A 20,786-nucleotide genomic window follows, 5' to 3' on the forward strand; every position below is an offset into this window, starting at 1 on the left:
TGAGGAGAATAAGACTTAGAGAGAAAATGGCCTTCCATTATATTTCACCAAATGTCTGATTCTTCAGATAATAATGAAGACATTTAATCTCTCTGAGACCATTACATTAGTTTTACACACTTGACATTTGTGAAGAAGATGCTCTGGGGTTATGAAAGGTTAACTAAAAACAGTTGCACTACACTGTGGTCCCACACATTAAACAGCACCCTGACCTTCCATGTCTTTCAGTACAAGACCATCATGGTCACTGAGGCCCAAAGTCAAACTGCATGAGTCAAATACTAAATGGATCTGTCCTGATATACTGATGCCTTTTAAAACAACAATTAGAGTTGTTTTAAAAAGAGCTATGACTTTTTGTTTAGATCAACATTTACATCTATAATATCTGCAACCATCTATAATCTTTACAATTTGAATGCTATTAATTTAAAATGTTTGGCTATACCTTGCGTTATATTACACATTCTAAAAGGACATTTACAAATTTGTTAGTTTTTTTAAGCCAGAGTCTTCATACGATGTGTCTACTTAGAATTTCCAAATCTAGCTAAGCAGCTTTTCTTTTCTACTCCCAAAATAAATCCTGAACCAACAGAGGAAAGATCAAGAGATTACTGTATGTCGAACAATTCATCACTACTGATGTTATCTTTTTGTGCTGCTAATACGTGGAATGCTTTGCGGAGCAACCCTAACTGAACTACACTGAGAATGCAGCTGTTTAGTGCTATGAGGAGCTGGCCAGCTGACAGATGTTTAGCTTTAGTCTTTTTAAAAAACAGATATTATACGATGAGAGGAAGCTGATGCTTTATAAAGCACTTCCTGTTTGAGTGTGTTTGGGTGAACGCTAAGTGTTATGTCATCCTTTGGCCTAAAAACACAGTTGCAATCCAACAATTTAGCAGATGGATTTGGTGTCGAAAGACCATATTATTTACATAAGCATTTAAATGACCACCAGTTTCATGGATGAGATACAATCTACCAATATATATAGAAAATGTAACAATTTATTTGTCTGAGGAAATATTTGGAAGACAATAAAGTACAGAATTGCTAATTTATTTAAAACGGACCTTTTCACAAGACATTTAACGATCATCATAATCTTAAATTGATACTTAAAGTTTTTAATATTTAGATTTTTTTAAACATATAAATATTCATATGCATTTATGTATGTATTGTATCATCTTTGCCTCAAATTACAAAAAAATATAGATGAATTATTGCTTATGCGAGGTGTTTCTAATGCAGCGTCTATGAGGCTGAGAGTAAGCTTGACGCTATTCTCTCCTTTGGCTGCCTTCATCAATCTCACACTATTTTTTTTTTTTCTGAAAGTCTTGATAACAGTATCAAGAAGTTTTTCTTTTATTTCAGCAAATGGGATTGTAAAAAAGGATTTGTTGTACTCTCCCATTCACTGTGCTCTGAGTTTACCCAACCATGAAGACTTCTGCTGCTGCTGAGAAACCCGGACGTGTGAAAAGGGTCTACAGTATTTCAAATCTGTATTAGACAAAGAGCATAAAACTGACCTATTTCCTGTGAGGGGTTGATAGGAGTCCGTGATGTGACATTCAGACATACAATAGCTGACATGCATGTCACGTCTTTTCCTCCTCTCCGACAGTCTTTATTGAATATGTTAATCTTGCTGGGCTCAAAACGGACTACTGAATTGATTCGGATCACACTTCGAGACCTGTAGCACAGGAGAAAAAAAATGTATTTATAAGAAGCTAACTTTTCTAATCCATTTTTCTACTTAATATATTATACCAGACAACCTGTAAATGACTGCCTGAGTCATGCAGCTTTCAAATATTACTATGGACAGTGTGAGGCCGTCTTATAGTATGTAAAAAAGAATAATTATCACTAATTTATTATAGAAAAATTTATGTATGATTTTTATTTTGTGGATCAAATTGACTTGCACTGGATTTTATGTAAATCACACAACAAACCTTTATGTTTATAAAGGTAAATGACTACTGTATATAACCTAAATAACCTGAGCAACTGACATAACAAATCAAAAATGTTGTACATCACTGAGATCATACAGTAGGTTAACTAGTGCTTACAACAACAAAAACATCAAATGTTGAAAACATCAAATTCAATTTAAAGATCCCAGTTTAAGAAATAAAGTCTGCCTTGACCCAACTTCCACTCTAAATGGTGTGTTGATGCTTATAATGAGAGAAAAGAGAAGTCATCAGTTTGTTGTCTCTGCATTGTTTGAGGTGACTACATTTTGACCAAATGGGAACAATTGTAGAATGGGGATGGGTGTGAGACACAGAGAACCATCTTATCAATGGTGTGGAAACTGCATTAACATAGACAGATAGAGAGAACAGCTGGGTCAACAGCCAAGGAGCAACTTCACTAACATCTAAAGGCAAGTCTAAAGACAACATCTAAAACAGTATAAAAAGTTTGAGTTTAAGAATGTTCAGGGGTTATTTTAACGCAGATGAAATTAGAGTAATGCCGTGTATTTTGAGACTGCTATGTCGTCCTTTTTTTTTGCAGACATACCACAGGAGAACTGCAGCACCAAGAGAGCCCACAGCCAGATCCACCAGGTCATCTCCATTCATGTCCATCTTCCCATGAATGCTACGACCAAAGTACTGCAGACCCGGGCCCAGCTGAACTGCACCAATCCTCTGACAGAGACAAAAATGAATAAAATAGCACCACCATCCCTTATTAATCACTCAAATTAATTACTATTGGGCACAATGGGCACTCATGTGGTACCTGTTTATATTTCCTCAGTATTCTGTTGCGTTGGCTGTGATAGATGTAAATGGCTCCTTTGTGGTCGTCCTCCAGCGGAGCTCCCACCACCACATCATTAAATGAATCCCCGTTCAGGTCAGGCACAGGAGCCAATGCAGAGCCGAATCGTGCATTCTGACCCTGATCTAACACCTCCAGGGAGCCTTCCAGGATAAAGCGAGGCTGATGGGTTCACAAGCATAAGGGACAGTCATGAAGTAGAATACAATGCATATATGGCACACCATGATATGAACAAAATAATAGCTTTTATAAAAGTTGCTGCTTCATAAAAGTTGATGTGTTGTACACTGCATTTGGAAAAAGGCAGTGGGGAAATTAATGAATCTCACAATGTAAAAACATACAGACATTTTACTCTTAAATTAAGTCATTTGACCTGGCTTACTCCACTACACTTAATACATTTAGCAGGGTAAACAGTTAGCGGTTCTGATTTGTAAAACAGTTAACCTGTTAAACTGGTTCACAAATCAAACTGAACAATAAATTCAGCAACTCACTGATTCATCTTATCCAGACAAAACAAGTCTTCTTCAGGTAACAGCTCAGTTATTCAAACTGCTCAGTCAAAGCAAGTCTCTAAATTACTCACTGATTCAAAAAATCTTAAATAATGCCAGAATGTGGATGTGTTTCACTAATAAAATCAAACATTTTCTTGCAAACCAAACATTCAATAATAAGTACTTTTTTACTTATGATAAGAGACATGGAAGTAAAATACAAATACTCACACTCAATATACTAGAGCAGGGGTGGGCCAACTTGGTCCTAGAGGGCAGATGTCCTGGACAGTTTAGCTCCAACTCTAATCAGACACACCTGCTTATAGATTTCTAGTGATCTTGAAGACACTGATTAGCTTGTTCAGGTGTGTTTGATTAGTGTGGAAGCTAAACTGTGCAGGACACCAGCCCTCCAGTACCGAGTTTTCCCACCCCTGTAATGGAGTAATATAAGTCTGTATAATAGTAATATATAATATCATAGAGGCGGCACGGTAGCTCAGAGGGTAGCACTGTCGCATCACAGCAAGAAGGTCGCTGGTTCGAACCCCAGATGGGTAAGTTGGCATTTCTGTGTGGAGTTTGCATGTTCTCCTCGTGCTTGCGTGGGTTTCCTCCAGGTGCTTCGGTTTCCACCAAAGACATTCAATATAGGTAAATAGGATTTACTTAATTGGCCGTAGTGTTTGAGTGTATGTGTGTAAGTTAGAGTCTATGGGTGTTACTCTAATTGTGGCTGGAAGGGTATCCGCTGTGTAAAAGATGTGGTGCTATTAGTCGTTTATTCCGCTGTGGCGACATTTAAAATCAGGGACTAAGCCGGAAAATGAACGAATACTATCATAGACTTTAGTCAACACTGCTTGTAATCTCCTATTTCTATATCATCGGATGCTCAAGCTCATCTTATCTAAGTCTAATTGGAATAATACATTGGGGATGCATTAGAAATTAGGACTAGGTGCAGTATGTATAAATATTAGGGCTTAAGATGTATAAAAAGCCTATTTACATTTAAGTTATATTGCTGCTGACAACATTTGACAAGAAATAGAAAAATTGTATATGCCTTTCATACACCCACCATAACAAAAACATTAAAACTCTGAAAAGCTGTTGTTTATGGTGGAAATATCCAATTACGCCATAAAGTAGGCTAAAGGGCTAACATTTCTTTAACCAGAGGCAATCCTTTGAGGAATTTGTCCAGAGACCCTAAAGACAACCCATTGTGTTTACGCAAAAGAAATCAGACTGACATTCTTGCCTCTTCAGACAAAACTGGGATCAAATAAACCAATACTGCACTACTTAAACATGATTAAAACAATAAATATAGCTTCAATTTCTAGTACAGTCCAAACCAGACTCTCAAGGTCAAATGCTAGAACTGCTCCTGTATTATCACTTAAGCCGAGGTCAGCGAGAAGGTATTTGTGCCTCTGAAAACAATTAGCATCAAAATGGATGGAAAGTTTGAGGGAAATGTGCATTTTCTCAAAGCAAAGACTGTGAACGTCAGCCAAGTATTTGGAAGAACAATTAGCCATGCACATCACCCTCCTCCTAAATTCCTAAATCTCTCTCCAAAAATATATGACCATAGACGACAGACACATGAAATCAGATGTTTTCTCAGTCTTCCTAAAATAACATCAGACTACAGGAGAGAAGAGAGGAGACGATGAGAAAGTACAAGTACAGAATAGACATGACAAGAGAAGAGACGAGACAAGACAAGAAACAAGAGAAAAGACAAGAGGAGAGGAGAAGAGACAAGTCAAGAGAAGAGAGAAGACAACAGAAGAGAAAACAAAAGAGGAGAAGAGAAAAGACAAGAAGAGACAAGACAAGAGACGACTAGAGAAAAAACGAGAGGAGAGAAGACTTGGCAAGAGATGAGATGAGATAAAAAGAAACAAAAAAATAGACAAGACAAGAGAACACAAGAAAAGTGATGAGATGAGATGAGATAAAATGAGATAAGAAAAGACAAGAGATGAGACAAGAAGAGAAGACATGAGAACAGACAAGACAAGACAAGACAAGACAAGAAAAGACATGAGAAGACAAGCGAAGAGATGAGACAAGAAGAGAAGAGATGAGACAAGATGAGGCAAGACAAGGAAAGAGATGAGACAAGACAAGACAAGAAAACCAAGTAAACACAAGAATAGAAGATGAGATGAAATGAGAAGACAAGACAAGGAAAAACAAGAGAAGACAACAGAGGAGAAGAGACAAGAGAAGAGAGGAGAAGATTCAAGACAAGACAAGTCAAGAGAACTCAAGAAGAGAAGACGAGAAGAGCTGAGAAGAGACAAGACAAGGAAAGACAAGAAAAGACTACAGAGGAGGAGACAAGAGAAAAGAGGAGAAGAGAGGAAAAGAAACAAGACAACAGAAGAGAAGAGACCAGAAGAGACTAGACAATAGAAGAGGCAAGAGAAGACTAGAGAAGACACAAGATGAGAAAAAAATGAAAAAAAGAGACAAGACTAGAAAGGAGGCAAGAGAAGAGATAAGATGAGACGAGACCAGAAATAAGAGAAGAGGCAAGAAGAAAAAAAAAGAGACAAGTTAAGAGAAGAAACAAGACTACAGAAGAGAAGACAAGAGAAGAGAGGAGAAAAAACAAGAAGAGACCAGGCAAGAGCAGAGGCATGAAAAGACAAAAGAAAAGACGAGAAGAGACAAGAGATGAGAAGACTAGAGAAGAGATAATATGAGAAGAGACAAGAAGAGACAGGACAAGAGAACAGAAAAAAAGTGATGAGACGAGATAAGATGAGACAAGATAAGACCAAAAGACAAGAGATGATAACAAGACAAGTAAGAAGATGAGACAAAAAAGAAAAAGAAGAGACGAGGCAGGAAGAGGTAAGACAAGAGAAGACAACAGATGAAAAGAGTGAAGAAAAGAGACGAGCAAAGAGAAGTAGAGACAATACAACAGAGACAAAACAAGAGAAAAGGCAAGAGAAGACTAGAGAAGAGACAAGACAAGAAAAGTGGCAAGAGAAGACTATAGAGGACAAGATAAGAGATAAGAAAAGACAAGAGAAGAGACAAAAAGAGACAAGACAAGAGAACGAGAAAACTGATGAGATAAGATGAGAAGAGACTAGACAAAGGACCAGAAGAGAAAAGACAAAACACAAGAAGAGAAGAGATGAGATGATAAGAGAAGGTAAGTGAAGAGATAAGACTAAAAGAGAGACGAGAGGAGACAAGACAAAAGAGCACAAGAGAAGAAATGAGATGAGACAAGAAGAGACAAGACCAGACGAGAATAGACAAGAAGAGAAGAGTTGATAAGAGAAAACAAGAGAAGAGTTGAGACAAGAAGAGATAAAAAAGGACAAGTCGAGAGACAAGAAGAGAAGGGTTGTTTGCTTTATAAATGCACAGAGTTCATACCATTTAAATAATGCCTTAAAGTAATCATTTATTCAAACAAATAAATAACATGCGCTGTTAATGTACCCAGTGTTTGGCTGCATCTTGAGGACTAACACAGATTGTGGTCTCCTGGTTAAGACCACAAGGAAATAGCTTATAACAGCTAAATGAATAAAGATGAAGGTCTGCTTTATTCACAGCGTTCATCTGCTCCAGCTTTTTCCATTTATTAAAGCGATGCTCTCTTTCTCTCCCTTTCTCTCTGTGAGCTTCGTATAATTACATTTCAAGGGGGAATATTTTCCTGCTGAGTTCACCCTTCACCAGTCTCTGGTGCGAGGTATAGCAGGTGGCAAAGGCCTGTCAGAATTTATGTGAGATCGTTAATGAGAAAATGCATTAATGCACAGTCGCAGTTTCTCAGATTCTTAGGCTTTAGGACAAAAGACAACATCTGCAGCGTTGCATTCCACATAAGAAGTAAACAGGAGGTAATATAACAGCTCGATAGCTAATTAACTTGCTAAAGGACTGAAGGGTCTTTACCTGCTCAGTGACTCTGTAGATGTAGACTTTGCCTTTCTCCCAGCCTCCACTGAAGAACATGGGTGCAGCCACCAGCAGGTTATCAGTCACTCCATCATTATCAATGTCCACTGGAGCAATCTCACTGCCATAGTATGAGCCGATCTGTAAAAACACCCCCATTGATAACAAACTCATTACTACTTTTACACCTGTAAAACACTTTACTTGAAGCGGTGTTCATAAAGACATGTCATAAATGTGAATGAGATTTTATGGATGCTTATAACAATTGTAATTAAGTGTCATTCGCTCAGTTGTGACATTTTAAATGCAAATATGACATCGCTTGTTATGACAACTTGACATAAACAAATACTGTACACCGCCATCTGTTTTTAACTTGACATAAGCAAGTCATAAATCTGTCATAAACATGAACTAGAAATTATTGTAAACATTTCCTTGCTCTGTTAAACATCTCTTTGGAAATATTAATAAAGATTTAACATTTCAAACTATATAAATATCTAGCAAAAACAACATTAATTTAATGTGTCACTTATCACAAGTACCTGTTTAAGAAACTTGAAATAGTATTTATCATTTATAGGGGTGCTATTTATATCTGTTTGATTACTGTGGTGCTAATCATCTGTTAAATGATAAATATTCAATATCATTGCTTTGTTTGTAAGAGGGAATTTATTTGCATGCTTCAGAATTGGGATGAGAAGCACATGGCTTGTGTGGGCTTAAAGTCTAGACAGTCTGCTTTTCACAAATGAAAGCCAGGAGAGAGATGTGCCGAATTGAAAACACCAAATTTAACACTGGTGTTTATACATCGGACAACATTAGATACAAGTCTAACAAGAATGCAGTAAACACAGACAAAAGTTAAAATTGTGTTGCAGCAGAATCTGCGATGCACTTGCATTACCTGCTGTCCCTTGAGTGAGTGCAATATAGTGAGCTCTCCTGTATTTTTCAGGGTGAAGATGATGACTTTGCCCGTATGGTTAAAGCGAGGTGCCCCTGCTACATATAACTGGCCACTGCGAGCAGACACCACAGACGTCACTGTGTAACCTGCAGATGATCATAAATGCTTGTCAGTCTTAAAACAGGTATATTGCATGCAGTTTGCATTAACTTTAAAAAGTTAATAATTACTACATCATAACAACTGCATTTAAATTACTTTTGTAATTACTTTGTCTAAAAAGTAATTTACTCAATAATTAATCTCATTACTTGACTAAATACATATTCAAATAAATCTAAATGCATATTCTATAGAAATTAAATTAAGTAATTCTTTAGATTTAAGTTTTTTTTTTTTTTTTGAAATTAGGACTTAAAAGTTAAACAATATGTCTATCAAAATACAAAATATAATATATGCAAATGTATGTGTCAGCGTAGCTGACATAGTATATGTCAGCTACGCTGCTGCTGTTTAGATTATTATGGCGCAGCACGTACAGAGACCTGCTCTGCCACTATATACACAGAAATGCCATGTGAGAATATAACACACTGCTGCTGCAAACATTAGGAGGGTCTCTGAACACCTGCTGCAGCTTGACAGCATAAAATGACGTGGAGCATTTAAACTGATGATATTGGCTACCGAGGTGACAGAAACCAATCAGATTAGGTGACCGATCATCCGGCGCGAGTTTTATGGCAGAAATTTCACATATATTCATCAACTAATTTCTTTCTTAAGCATATGCCATTGTCTTGATAAATGAAAAATGTTTTTTAATTGAAAAATTTAATTATTCCTAAATTATAAAAATTATTAAAAACATTAATTATATATATATTATTCTGCTTCTTCGAATTGATTTATATAGAACTGTTGAATATAGGTACAGTATTCAAGACAAGTATTTTGTAGTAACTGTAATTAAATTACAGTAAATTTGTATTAAAAACTAATTCAATTACTGTAACTAGTTACTTTGTAACTAATAACACCCAACACAGAGTGTGTGTATCTCTTGCCAACATGAGGAAAAAAGAGTATTAAATGAAAAATAATCATTAACAGAGATAGACAGATAATAGATTGAGGCGTTTTTCTGCTATAAGCACTGATAGCCCTGATTAATGTGTAGAGTAAGTGTGCATTTTTTACCCAGGTAGGCTCCATGGTTCTTTAGTTCTTCTGGGAACTCTTGTTCATAGGAGGATTTCGGTGGAACCACTTTCCCTTGCCGAGTCTCCTTTAGCACAGCGCCGTTCCAGTCATAAGCTCCCACAGCTCCCACTAAAATACCATCCTGCAGACAGAGCATACCAATATATACACAATCACATAAAATTCAGGAAACTAACCATATTCTTTATTTCTGTCAACCCTTATGGCATCAAACTACAGACTCTGGGCCATTAAACGGATGAATGAAGACATTTATTGCGTTTTAACTTGCCAAATCTTCCATCTTTGAGAGCATTGCTGAAGCTAATTTTACATTGATGTGCATTTGCTGTCAACGGCACTACATTAATAAAGTAATAAATAATAAATAAATAAACGTTAGTGACATTGGCATCAAATAAAATACACATGTAGAATTAATACTCGGCAGATGTTTTTGTCCAAAATAACTTACAAACAGAAGTAATCAAAACATATGAAACATATGACAAATCAAAGTAAGTCTAGCATGCAAAGTTCATCCAAATTTCAAACAGAAATATGATCATTCTGAGCATTTTCTTTAAAAAAAACAAAACAAATACAAATGTATCAGAATAACAAATGTTTTCATTTGCTGAAAATCAAGAATAGTCCACCGCAAGTCTTAAAGTTAAAACATGATATTGAACTGTCTAAAAATAAATATAATCATGTAATAAAACATTTCAACATATTACTTTTTTGGCAAGAAAACATCTTCATCAGTATTTTATTAATTAAACAAAAAATTGTTTATTTATATAGCACATTTTTACAACACAACTTTGCTCAAAGTGCTGAACACAATCAATACTAATTAAAATAAGTCTTACATCACATGCATAACAATTAAAACATAATAGCTCAAATGCTAAAAAACAAAGATGCCGTTTCAGAAGCTTTTTAAAAACAGATAAAGATGGTGCGTTTCTAATGTGAGCTGGAAGCTTGTTCCAGAGTTTTGGGGTGATGACAGCAAAAGCCCGATCCCCACTTCGCTTACACCGGGACCATGGTACAGAAAGAATAAACTGATCAGAAGACCTTAGAGACCACCAGCATTATATACATATAGAAGATCTGATAAGTAAGATGGTGCCAGTTCATTTAAGGATTTATAAACCAAAATTAATCTGTGACCAAACAGGCAGCCAGTCTAGAGAGGAAAGAACTGGGGATCTATGCTCATACTTGCAAGTCCCTGTCAGACGTCTCACAGCCCCATTTTAGACTAATTGCAATATATTCAGGGCATTAATATATGCCTTAAAACCTTATTTAAAAACTTCATGAACACCATTAAGCTCCAGAAAGCTCTGTCGTTGTGGTAAAACAGTTTTCTCCAATATCTTAGATAACAAGGATAGTTTTGTAATACAGTAGGTCTAAAATTGGACAGCACAGATTTATCCAAATTTGTCTTTTTCAGAAGAGGAAAATTACTCCCTCATAATTATAAACTATAAATTCAGAGAGCTGTAATCTCTTAATTTATTCTATACTTTAGCTTCAGTATATTAAATACGACATGGAAAATAGAATAAAAAGTGATGGAGTTAACAGGGTCAAATCATTTTTATAATGAATGAATCGTGAAACAATTGCTGAAGAATAATGAAATCAATCACTGAATTGATATGATTTACCTGATGCAGCATTCCTTCAGGGCATAAGGTATTAGAATGTTCTGTCTCACCTAGAAGTGGTTCTAAATCTATCTGAGTTTCTTTCTTCTGTTGAACAAAACAGGAAGATATTTTGAAGAAAACTGGAAACCTTTAACCATCGACTTGCATAGTTTAAAGGTTTTCATCTTTCCTCAAATTATCTTCCTGTTTTGTCATACAGATTTAAAACTACTCAAGGATGAGTACATTGTCATTTTGTGTGAACTATCCCTTTAACAAAATTTCCTTTCCTTTCCTGCTTTATCAAGGGTCTCAACCGCAGGATGAACCACCATGTATTGTGAACGCCCTTTCACCTGCAACCCAGCACACTGAGAGTACACTGACCCATGAACCCCCACTGCTGGAAAACCCTATAACAAAAAAATATCTTAAGGAATTTACTGTAGATTAAAAGCACACAAAAAAATCCACATTTTCCAGTTGAATTTACATTCTCGACCTTGTTAGACTCTCAGCAAAGTCCTACTAATCATTCTCATTCAATGTCCGTCCAGCTCCTTCATAATTTCTCTGGAAGTGCTTTCCAGTCAATTGCCATGGAAATCTCATAAACAATTTATTCCCTTAGTGACGAGTTTATTCGGCTGTAAATTATGAACAAAATGCTTGGCATCCCACACTATCAATTATGTAGACAGTAGTCGGAATGTGAGCAAGTGAAATGAGTTCATGTTTAGAGAGAGCTCAAATTCCCGGGCGGTTGCTTACACATAAACAAACAGCAACGTTGCGAGCCATCGCAGGCCAGAAGGAACATTCTTACCAAACTTGCAAGCCACTGGGAACGAGCTGCTCCAGTTTAGAGGATACATCAGAGCTGAGCATAAACACAGAGCACTGATAATCATGCCTTTCTGGTTTTTAATCAGAGAACAAAATGCACCGTGGATGAAACCACCAACGTTTTCCAGAAAGACTCCTGTGTTGTGTGCCTTTATGATGTGACCTCATCTTTTCAACAACTTCTGTTCTGCCTACTGGGTCCAGGCTACACGTACATGAAGGAGCGCTGACTGTGTGTGATGCCCATTGCACATGACCGCTACCATAAATCCAGCATGCTTTCTTTTCTACTCAACAAGCTCCACAGTGTATGCTGAATATCAGAGTCACAAAGCACGACAGCTGATGCCACCAGAAAGGCGGTGCTTTACTTTTCCCCCTGGGCTAGTTTTATTATCAACCACTAGACTTCATAACACTTTTACTGGACATGTTTTTCTCATTTTCGGCTTTTCTATGTCAAATTTATGCTCAGGTAAACTTTGCTCCCATCAACACCGCTGTCTGCCCTTTCCATTACAGTGGATCTTTTGAACTGACATTCCATAAAAGCACTTGGATTCTCAACTATAAACCTTGTAAATGTCAAACTAAATTGAAATAGATTGCTTTACTTTAGTTCTTTCCTCGATTAATTGCTCAGACTGAAAGATTTTGGGTTTTTCTTACCTTTATTGGTTCTTTCTTTCTAAGTAAGCAAAAAAAATTTAATTCTAAATGTAAATTAAATGTTTTACTATAGTATAACCTCACACTGTTTAATTATTAAAAACTGTAACTAATCATTCTTATTTAGTGCATCTAATGATGAACAAATAACACATTATAGTTTATTTTATTGTTTTATGCTATTTCTTTCTGTCATGTGGTTTATGCATTATTGTCTGGTGTAAGAGTCAGGGATGTGTAATTCAATTGTGACAATAATTTAGTTAAAAAGGTTAAAACTTGGTAAAAATGGTATTGAAATGTAAAAAGAATTCATAATGATTGTGTTATCTAAATTTATTAATTTATACAACTTCAAAACATTTGAAGTTGGTATTTTTTGTTTACATGGTATTTTTGTTTACGTCATGATGTTATAAGTTTGTACGTTTAGGTCAGATTGCAGCTATGGATGTTAGAAGCAACACAGTTTTTTAAATGAGCTATATCGAGTCTATAGTACCTTTGTATTTCCATTTTACATTTCTTCAGCAAACCCTTTTTAAAAAAAGATTTGGAACTATTCACGTCCTTTCAAATACTGGTTGTTGGACTCGCTGTAAAAGGTGGTACATTAGGATATGCAAGAAAGGTGTGCTACTGCATCTGAATTTGTGCACTTTTTATTTCCATGTATGCTAATTTGTGTTGTCAAATAATGTGGGTGGGGTTAAATGTTTTCATTTATATAAAAATATACTTATGGTTTTCTAAAGTTTTTGCATTCACTGTTATTCGCTTGTGTGTTATGAATAAAGTTTATTTTAAAAATATCAGTTTGACCATTTATAATTATGGGATGGATGGGATGAACTCGTCTTCCTCAATGTCAATGGAAGTTACAGCCATGTGAAGCATGAAAAAATGCTGAATGTGTGTAATATATGAGCCATATTTAAACCTGGATGCATCCCACTTTACAGAGGACCATCTGGATTCTGGGGTATGATTTTCTCCTCGAGTGCAAACATTCTTTCCAACTTATCCCTCCTCTCAACACTCAAGTTGCTTTTGTTGCAAATGCTGTTCCAGGCATCATCCAGAGGCCTGATAGATTGGATTTCCAGTCATCCCAATGGCCATCTGGAGTTTTCCTATCTGTTTCTTTCACCAATTTTTTTTTTAAAAAGACTAGATATTAATATCTCTCATGGCAGTTTGAGTTTGCCTTCAGGGGATGGAGTGGAAAAATTAGACGGGTTGCATCAGCGAACTCTCCAGCCCGGACAGAGATGATTAGCATTACAGTTGGGAAAAGATCTTGGATGGATACAGACCCACCAGGTACTGATTTTTTTGGACTGAGTGTGGCAGACGGCCTGCCAGAACAGCAGGTACAGTATGGGAGTGTCAGATGCTCAGTCTGTGCAGGAGGACAAGCTAGCTTTAAAGAGACAGTTCACCCTAAAATAAAAATTCTGCCATCGTTTACTCACCCTTTACTTATTTAGGTTTCTTTTTTCTGTTAAACACACACAAGAAGATGTTTTGAAAAATGCTCTATAGTTCTATAATATTTTTGGTCACACTTTATTTTGATGGTCTGTTTGTTGAATTTAGGTTACATTGCAACTAATTCTCATTAGATTATAAGTAGACTGTTAGGTTGGGATTAGGGTCAGTGTAAATTGACAAGTACTTGCAAAGTTTCTTATACTCAGTTAAATGTCTGTTGAAGGACTGTTAAATGTATGTATCAACAGATATTAAGCAGACAGTCTACTAATCCTCAAATGGACCATCAAAATAAAGTGTTACCACATTATTTTTCTACTATTAGTTAATACGCAGGTGTCAAACTCAGTTCCAAAACTCTGCACAGTTTAGTTCCAACCCTAATTAAACACACCTGATCAAACTAATTGAGTCCTTAAGGCTTGTTTGAAACCTACAGGTAAGTGTGTTGGAGCAGGGTTGGAACTAAACTGTGCAGGACTTCGGGCCTCCAGGAATTGAGTTTGACACTCCTGAGTTAATAGGAGCCAACAACCAGCATACCATCAAAATATCTTCTTTTGTGTTTAACAGAAGGAAGAAAAGGTTTAGGGCAGGGGTGTTTAACTAGGTCCTGGAGGGCCGGTGTCCAGCAGGTTTTAGCTCCAGCTTGCCTCAACGCACCTGCAAGGATGTTTCTAGAAAGCCTGATAAGAGCTTGATTAGCTAGCCCAGGTGTATTTGCTTGGGGTTGGAACTAAACTTTGCAGGACACAGGCCCTCCAGGACTGAGTTTGGACACCCCTGGTTTAAGGGTTTAAATCCACATGAGAGAGAGTAAATTATGAGTTTTTTTTCCTATCCCTTCAATTCACAGATGTCAAACAGGAGGGTCACAGGTCTGCACACTTTAGCTTTAACCCTAATTTAGCACACCAGATCAAACTCCTTCAGGCTTGTTTGCAACCTACAGGTAATTGTCTTGATGCAGGGTTGGAACTAAACACTGCTTTAATATCAGAAAAGAAAAGGTAAAAGTAAAAGAAAAAAGGGGAAAACAAAAAAGAAATGACGAGAAGAAAAGGAGAGAAAAGAGTAGACATCTTCCTTCTTCCCTGAGTTGCAGCTCCTCCACACTTCACAATAATCCATGCCCTGGGAAAACCTGGAGCTCAATTCATTTCTTTGGAATGAAAATCCATTTAAGTTATCAGGCAGGAATCTTATCTGCTCACCATTGTAAAGGTGTAATATTTTTGATGGATCTTACTACTGACAGCGACACATAAAGACGACCTAAAGAAAGAGAAGAAAAGAGAAGAAATGAAGAATGTATAAGGAGAGAGAAAGAAAGTTGGAAAGATAAGGCTTTAGTTCAAAGAAGGTAAACCTAAACATTCAGTGAACGTCTGACTCCTGCTTCACACAAAGTAGAACTTAATCCCATTTTGCTTTTGGAAAAAATAAAAAAGAGCTGTAAATTTTAGGAGTAGAGTTAACCGAGAATTGATGGACACCCAGACTCACCTCCACTGTGTGTGTGGAGAAGCCGGCTTGAGACATCTGGAGACCAAATGCTGTCCCGTTCTTGCTTGTCCCTGCAGAGACAGAGACAAAATTAACACAAACGAAAGCAAGAAATAGTCCAGTATTTCCTACAATAGAGCTCAGAGGTCTTAGCGTGTGAGCTGGCGCATACAATCTATCAAAGAGATGTGGTATAAATTTGAAGATTCGGTCTAATGAGATTTACAATGTAGTGCTGGGCAGAGATGTAAAGGATTTACAGGCTGAGGTTTTGGGCTGTGTTATGGCTATGATGCAATGCTGTGTGTGGTGCCGTCATAGTATAATCGCCCACCCTCTAAACTGAAGATCCTCTCTCCTAGAGCGTCCACAATGTCCTTCAAAGCTGCCTCGTCTGTCACGTTGAAGAAATGCTTATCATCGGGGTCACTGGCGATGTACTTAATCTCGTTGAGGAAAGCTTCAGGGTTGATGCCCCTGCGGTTGTAGTAACCCAGTACCTGGTGCGAAGAAGAACCCCAAAAATTAATTAGCCTGAACATGACGCATTGCTGCTGAGTGCCCAAGACCACGTCTCAAATCTGAGACTCAATAAATAGGAAAGAACTGGTTTTCTTTCACTTGTGTCAGCAGCTGAATGTGACCTCAATGACTTTTCTAATGTTCAGTTTATAAAGGCCTGGCTTCTGATCAGTGGCACAGTAAATAAAAAAGGAGAGATTGTAAGTAAATTAAGGAAGGCAATCCTTACAGCAATGGCATATCGGGTGATGCCGTCCTTCTCACTTTCCTCAATAACCTGCTGGAGGTCTGCGCTGTCATGCGATTCTCCATCTGTGATGACTATCATGACTTTCTTTGCTCCTCTTCTGCCTCCCTGTTTAAAGGCCTCTGAGCTGTGAATATCCAGAGATTACACATGATTCATGTGCATGGACATCCATTTAGCTTGTACTTTGTAAATGTAGTTAAACAATTGGTAACACTTTATTTTGATGGTCCATTTAAGTATTAGTAGACCATCTGCTTAATATGTTGATACTGCTCCTTCAGCAGACATTTAACTGACTCGAAGAAAATTTGCAAGTACATGTCAGCTTACACTGACCCTAACCCTAACCCTAACCTAACAGTCTACTTATAATTGAATGAGAATTAGTTGCAATGTAACTTAAATTCAACAATTGGACCCTCAAAAGAAAGTGTGACCAAACAATTTTTAAACTCTCATGTTGAATTACGGGTCACAAATGATCCGGGCATCAGTTTAACAGCAAAAAAAAAAAAAAAAACTTTTTATATTTTTATAAAGACTGTACACATTTAGGGTAAAATGGTTGTTCTTCCGGTCATTTTTGACTCATGAGCTATTAATCCCTTTTTACCCCACATAAACTACTGGCTCTAACATACACACCACAACACAAACCCACAATAGAAATCTGTTGAGAATACTGTCTTACTAAAAACTTTTTTACACTTATGCGGGTACTTTTAGCTTTAGAAAATTGTACCTTTCCTTGAGTGGTTGAGTGGTGTCCACTGATTAAACACTGATGAAATACTCCACACTGATGAACTTAGATATTCAAAGTTTCTAATGAATTTCACGAGTTCACACTTGCATTCGTTTAAGTATAAAGCATATTTGGCGTGCTGTCCGGGGGGAGGGCTCTGAGCTCGAGGAGACACCCCAACTCGAGTGATTCCCCTTATAAGGAAACAAAGAGGAGTTGGGATTCGAGCAAAGTATCTAGCCCGGCCCCAAAACGCTCCCCCCAGGAATGTAATGCAAGAGGTGAGGTGACGGGGTGGTGGAGGGATGCTAAAGTCGTGAGATGCTGCAGGTAAAACAGCTTTGGTATATACAGTATAGGGGTTGCTGAAGAACTGATTTGATGATGGGATAATTGTCAATGACGTATTCGATACTAAAACTTCTGCGCATGCTCCTCCCGAAATTTGTTTATAAAACATCACATGTTGTTTCTTAATGGAAAAAATTAAATAAAATTTAGCTGCTTTATTTTAGAAGTTTAGTGAAAGCGGGTTATTTTTGACCTGAAGGGTGAACAGAATTCTAAGACAACAGGAGGGTTAAGAAATTATACAGTACTCTGCATGGTGCATTAAACTGTCAATTAATATGGCAGGAAAGATTCTGAATTTTACAAATCAATGCTGAACAACCAAAAAAACCAAACCAATATGATAGTGTTTATTAATTAAACAGCACTAAAGCTTTCAGCATTGACAATAATAAGAAATGGTTCCTAGTGACTAAGCACATTACTGATCATGTGATACTTAAGACTGCATGGCTACTGAAAGTACTGAAAAATAGCTTCTTAAAAATATTTATTTAAAATAGAAAACAGCTGTTATAAATTGTAACATTCTTTATACCACTGTAGTTTATAAACAAACAAACAAAATCACAGCATTGGTCATTTATAACAGTTTGCAGTTCTCACATTTGCTGACATGGTTTGTTTACCACATTATCTACAGAGACTGCAGCACCCAGAATAAGGACATGCAACATTTTAATTGTATATACAACACACTCTGTTGTAAACTAGAATGGTTGTGCACGACACTGATTGCTTGCTGAGGCTGGGGTTTATGCTGTAATATTCAGACCAATTGTTCGATTTCATTGTAGGTTCTCAAAAGTATCTGTATGCATATTACCGTGCAACATTGATTCCCAGCGCAGTGTTGGTCTCTTCTCCTCCTCTCTGGCCAATCTTTCGGGCTGCTTTGACCACGTCCTCCACAGAGCGGAAGTCATTCAGCTGAAACTCGCTTACCACCTTTTCTCCATACTGGAGTACTCCAACCTGACAAGAACATGATCCACCTTACATTACAAAAACTAAGACACAAATGTTATTTCACACAGCTGTTATTCAGAAAGTCAAAAACACCTGAATCTGTCCCGGTCCAACGTAGAATTTCCTCAGGATGTTGATAAGGAAGTCTTGAACTTCATTCCAGGGGTAGATTGAATTTGAACCGTCCAAGACAATCACTATATCCATGTATGTCTCACACCCTGATGACGGGAATTTAGAAATTTTATGATGATTTTGGCATAATGAACTAATAAAATGTTAATAGAATTGTTGAGAAGCTAATTTTTAAGACATGGCCTGTGATCTGTGCTTTAGAAAAAATTTACAACAGTTTTTTATTTTTTTATGAGCAGTCACAATCATTTTCTTTTTAACAAGAAGATTCATTCCACAATAAATTGCCTAAGGCAGATCCAGGAACAGTCATGGCCAAATTAAGCATAAAAATAAAGTCCATGGCAAAGACAGAAAGTGGAAACATATTACTAAAATGTCACTTCAAAAACTGTACCAATTAAATAGAAGGTGCAGGTGTGCTCTGCTTACTTTGGAAAGCAGGAGCAATAGTGCGGGAAAATTTAAAGCTGGCATTGACTCTGGAGCAAATTCCAGTGCTGTAGTATGAGCTGCCACATTCATATGACCAGAGGGGACCACAAGCCTGTAAATTATCCCAAAGAGAATAAAAAGGATTAAGTTATGATTTACATAAAGATCATGAACTCATTTGAGAAAAATGATGATTTCAGTCTTTCACAGATATTGAGTGATGCATAACCACTAAAAAAAAGTTCCCTTAAAAATGAACATTGCACCATTATTTAGCACCCTCACCTAACCTTTTTTTCTCTACTGTATATATTATAAGAATGCTGGAAACTGGTACCAACTGATTTACATGCACACACACTTACCGGTTTCCAATATTTTTTAAATTATCCCAATTTCTGTCCATTAACAACAATACCACAAAAAAAGAAAATCAGAAAGGTTTGGAATAAGTGTAGGGTGAGTGAATAGTAAATATTAGCATTTTAGAAGTCTAGATGAATGTAATATATTCACTTACCAGCCACTTTACTAAGTACACCTGTCCAACTGTTCGTTGACACAAATGTCTAATCAGCCAATCACATGGCAGCAACTCAATGCATTTAGGCATGTAGACATGGTCAAGATGATCTGCTGCAGTTCAAACAGCATCAGAATGAGAAAGAAAGGTGATTTAAGTGACTTTGAACGTGGCATGGTTGGTGGTGCCAGTTGGCTGTTCTGAAAATTTCAGAAACTGTTGTCTACTGGGATTTTCAAGCACAACCATCTCTAGAGTTTACAGAGAATGGCCTGAAAAAAATAAAATATCCAGTGAGCGGCAGTTCTGTGGGCGCAAATGCCTTGTTGATGCCAGAGGTTTGAGAAGAATGGTCACAGTGGTTCGAGCTGATGGAAAGGCAACAGTTACTTAAATAACCACTTGTTACAACCAAGTTATGCAGAAGAGCATCTCTGAATGCACAAATACGTCCAACCTTGAGGAAAACGTTTCCTGGTCTGATGAGTCCCGATTTCTGCTGCGACATTACCCCCACATTCCACCTCACCGTTTCATTTAGGGAAACTCCTGAGGTAAGTAAGTCATATCTCTGAACTTTAATAATAAATCTAAATAAAATGCTGCGTACTCGATATCAAGATAACATCCGGGAAGTTTTACGAGTCCTCCGTACTTGCGGTTTTGAGTATTGGAACTAAACTTTGGCAGTTGATGATGACGTTACACAAGAAACCGAGGATGCAAGACCACTGAAAAACGTATATTGAGAAACAGCCAATGAGTTCACTGTACTCAAATGGCCTCCACAGTCATCAGATCTCAATCTAATAGAGCACCTTTGGCATGTGGTGAAAAGGGAGTTTTGCATCTTGAACGTGCAGTCGACAAACCTGCAGCAACTGCGTGATGCTATCATGTCACTATAGACCAAAATCTCTGAGGAATATTTCCAGTATCATGTTAAATCACAAAGTATTAAGACAGTTCTGAAGGCAAAAAGGGGTTCAGGCCTGTACTAGTAAGGTGAACCTAATAAAGTGATTGGCAAGTGTATATACCACTAAATAAACATTTTTAAAGGTGCAATAAGTGATTTTCTTTAGGAACATTTTTTGTTATGCTAGTTGAAACTAAAAATAGTTAAATAAATAGTTAAAATAATTTAATTAAATTCAAGTTGGTCCAAATGTATTTAAATGCATTTTAATATTACTTGGAAGGTGTAGGACCAAGAAAAGTTTATCTAATCAAAACATTTGGTCCAAACATTAC

At 36.9% G+C, this 20,786-nt stretch overlaps 1 protein-coding gene across 7 annotated transcripts in view; it reads right to left on the reverse strand.

The window, feature by feature from the left end:
• Positions 1-20,786, reverse strand: part of itga11a (integrin, alpha 11a) — a 156,950-nt gene that overhangs the window by 17,966 nt on the left and 118,198 nt on the right. For all 7 annotated transcript variants that reach the window (NM_001172627.2, XM_087259290.1, XM_087259288.1 and 4 more), the window contains 12 exons: positions 19,007-19,121; positions 18,533-18,660; positions 18,297-18,445; positions 16,354-16,498; positions 15,937-16,102; positions 15,603-15,673; positions 9,415-9,559; positions 8,209-8,357; positions 7,287-7,430; positions 2,788-2,991; positions 2,563-2,693; positions 1,551-1,717 (listed from right to left, as the gene is read on the reverse strand). In NM_001172627.2, the coding sequence (NP_001166098.2) occupies positions 1,551-1,717; positions 2,563-2,693; positions 2,788-2,991; positions 7,287-7,430; positions 8,209-8,357; positions 9,415-9,559; positions 15,603-15,673; positions 15,937-16,102; positions 16,354-16,498; positions 18,297-18,445; positions 18,533-18,660; positions 19,007-19,121 (1,714 nt within the window). The remainder of the gene's footprint in view (positions 1-1,550; positions 1,718-2,562; positions 2,694-2,787; positions 2,992-7,286; positions 7,431-8,208; positions 8,358-9,414; positions 9,560-15,602; positions 15,674-15,936; positions 16,103-16,353; positions 16,499-18,296; positions 18,446-18,532; positions 18,661-19,006; positions 19,122-20,786) is intronic.

This window comes from Danio rerio, chromosome 7 (genome assembly GCF_052040795.2).
Source record: "Danio rerio strain M-AB ecotype USA chromosome 7, GRCz13ab, whole genome shotgun sequence".
NCBI classification, from domain to species: domain Eukaryota; kingdom Metazoa; phylum Chordata; class Actinopteri; order Cypriniformes; family Danionidae; genus Danio; species Danio rerio.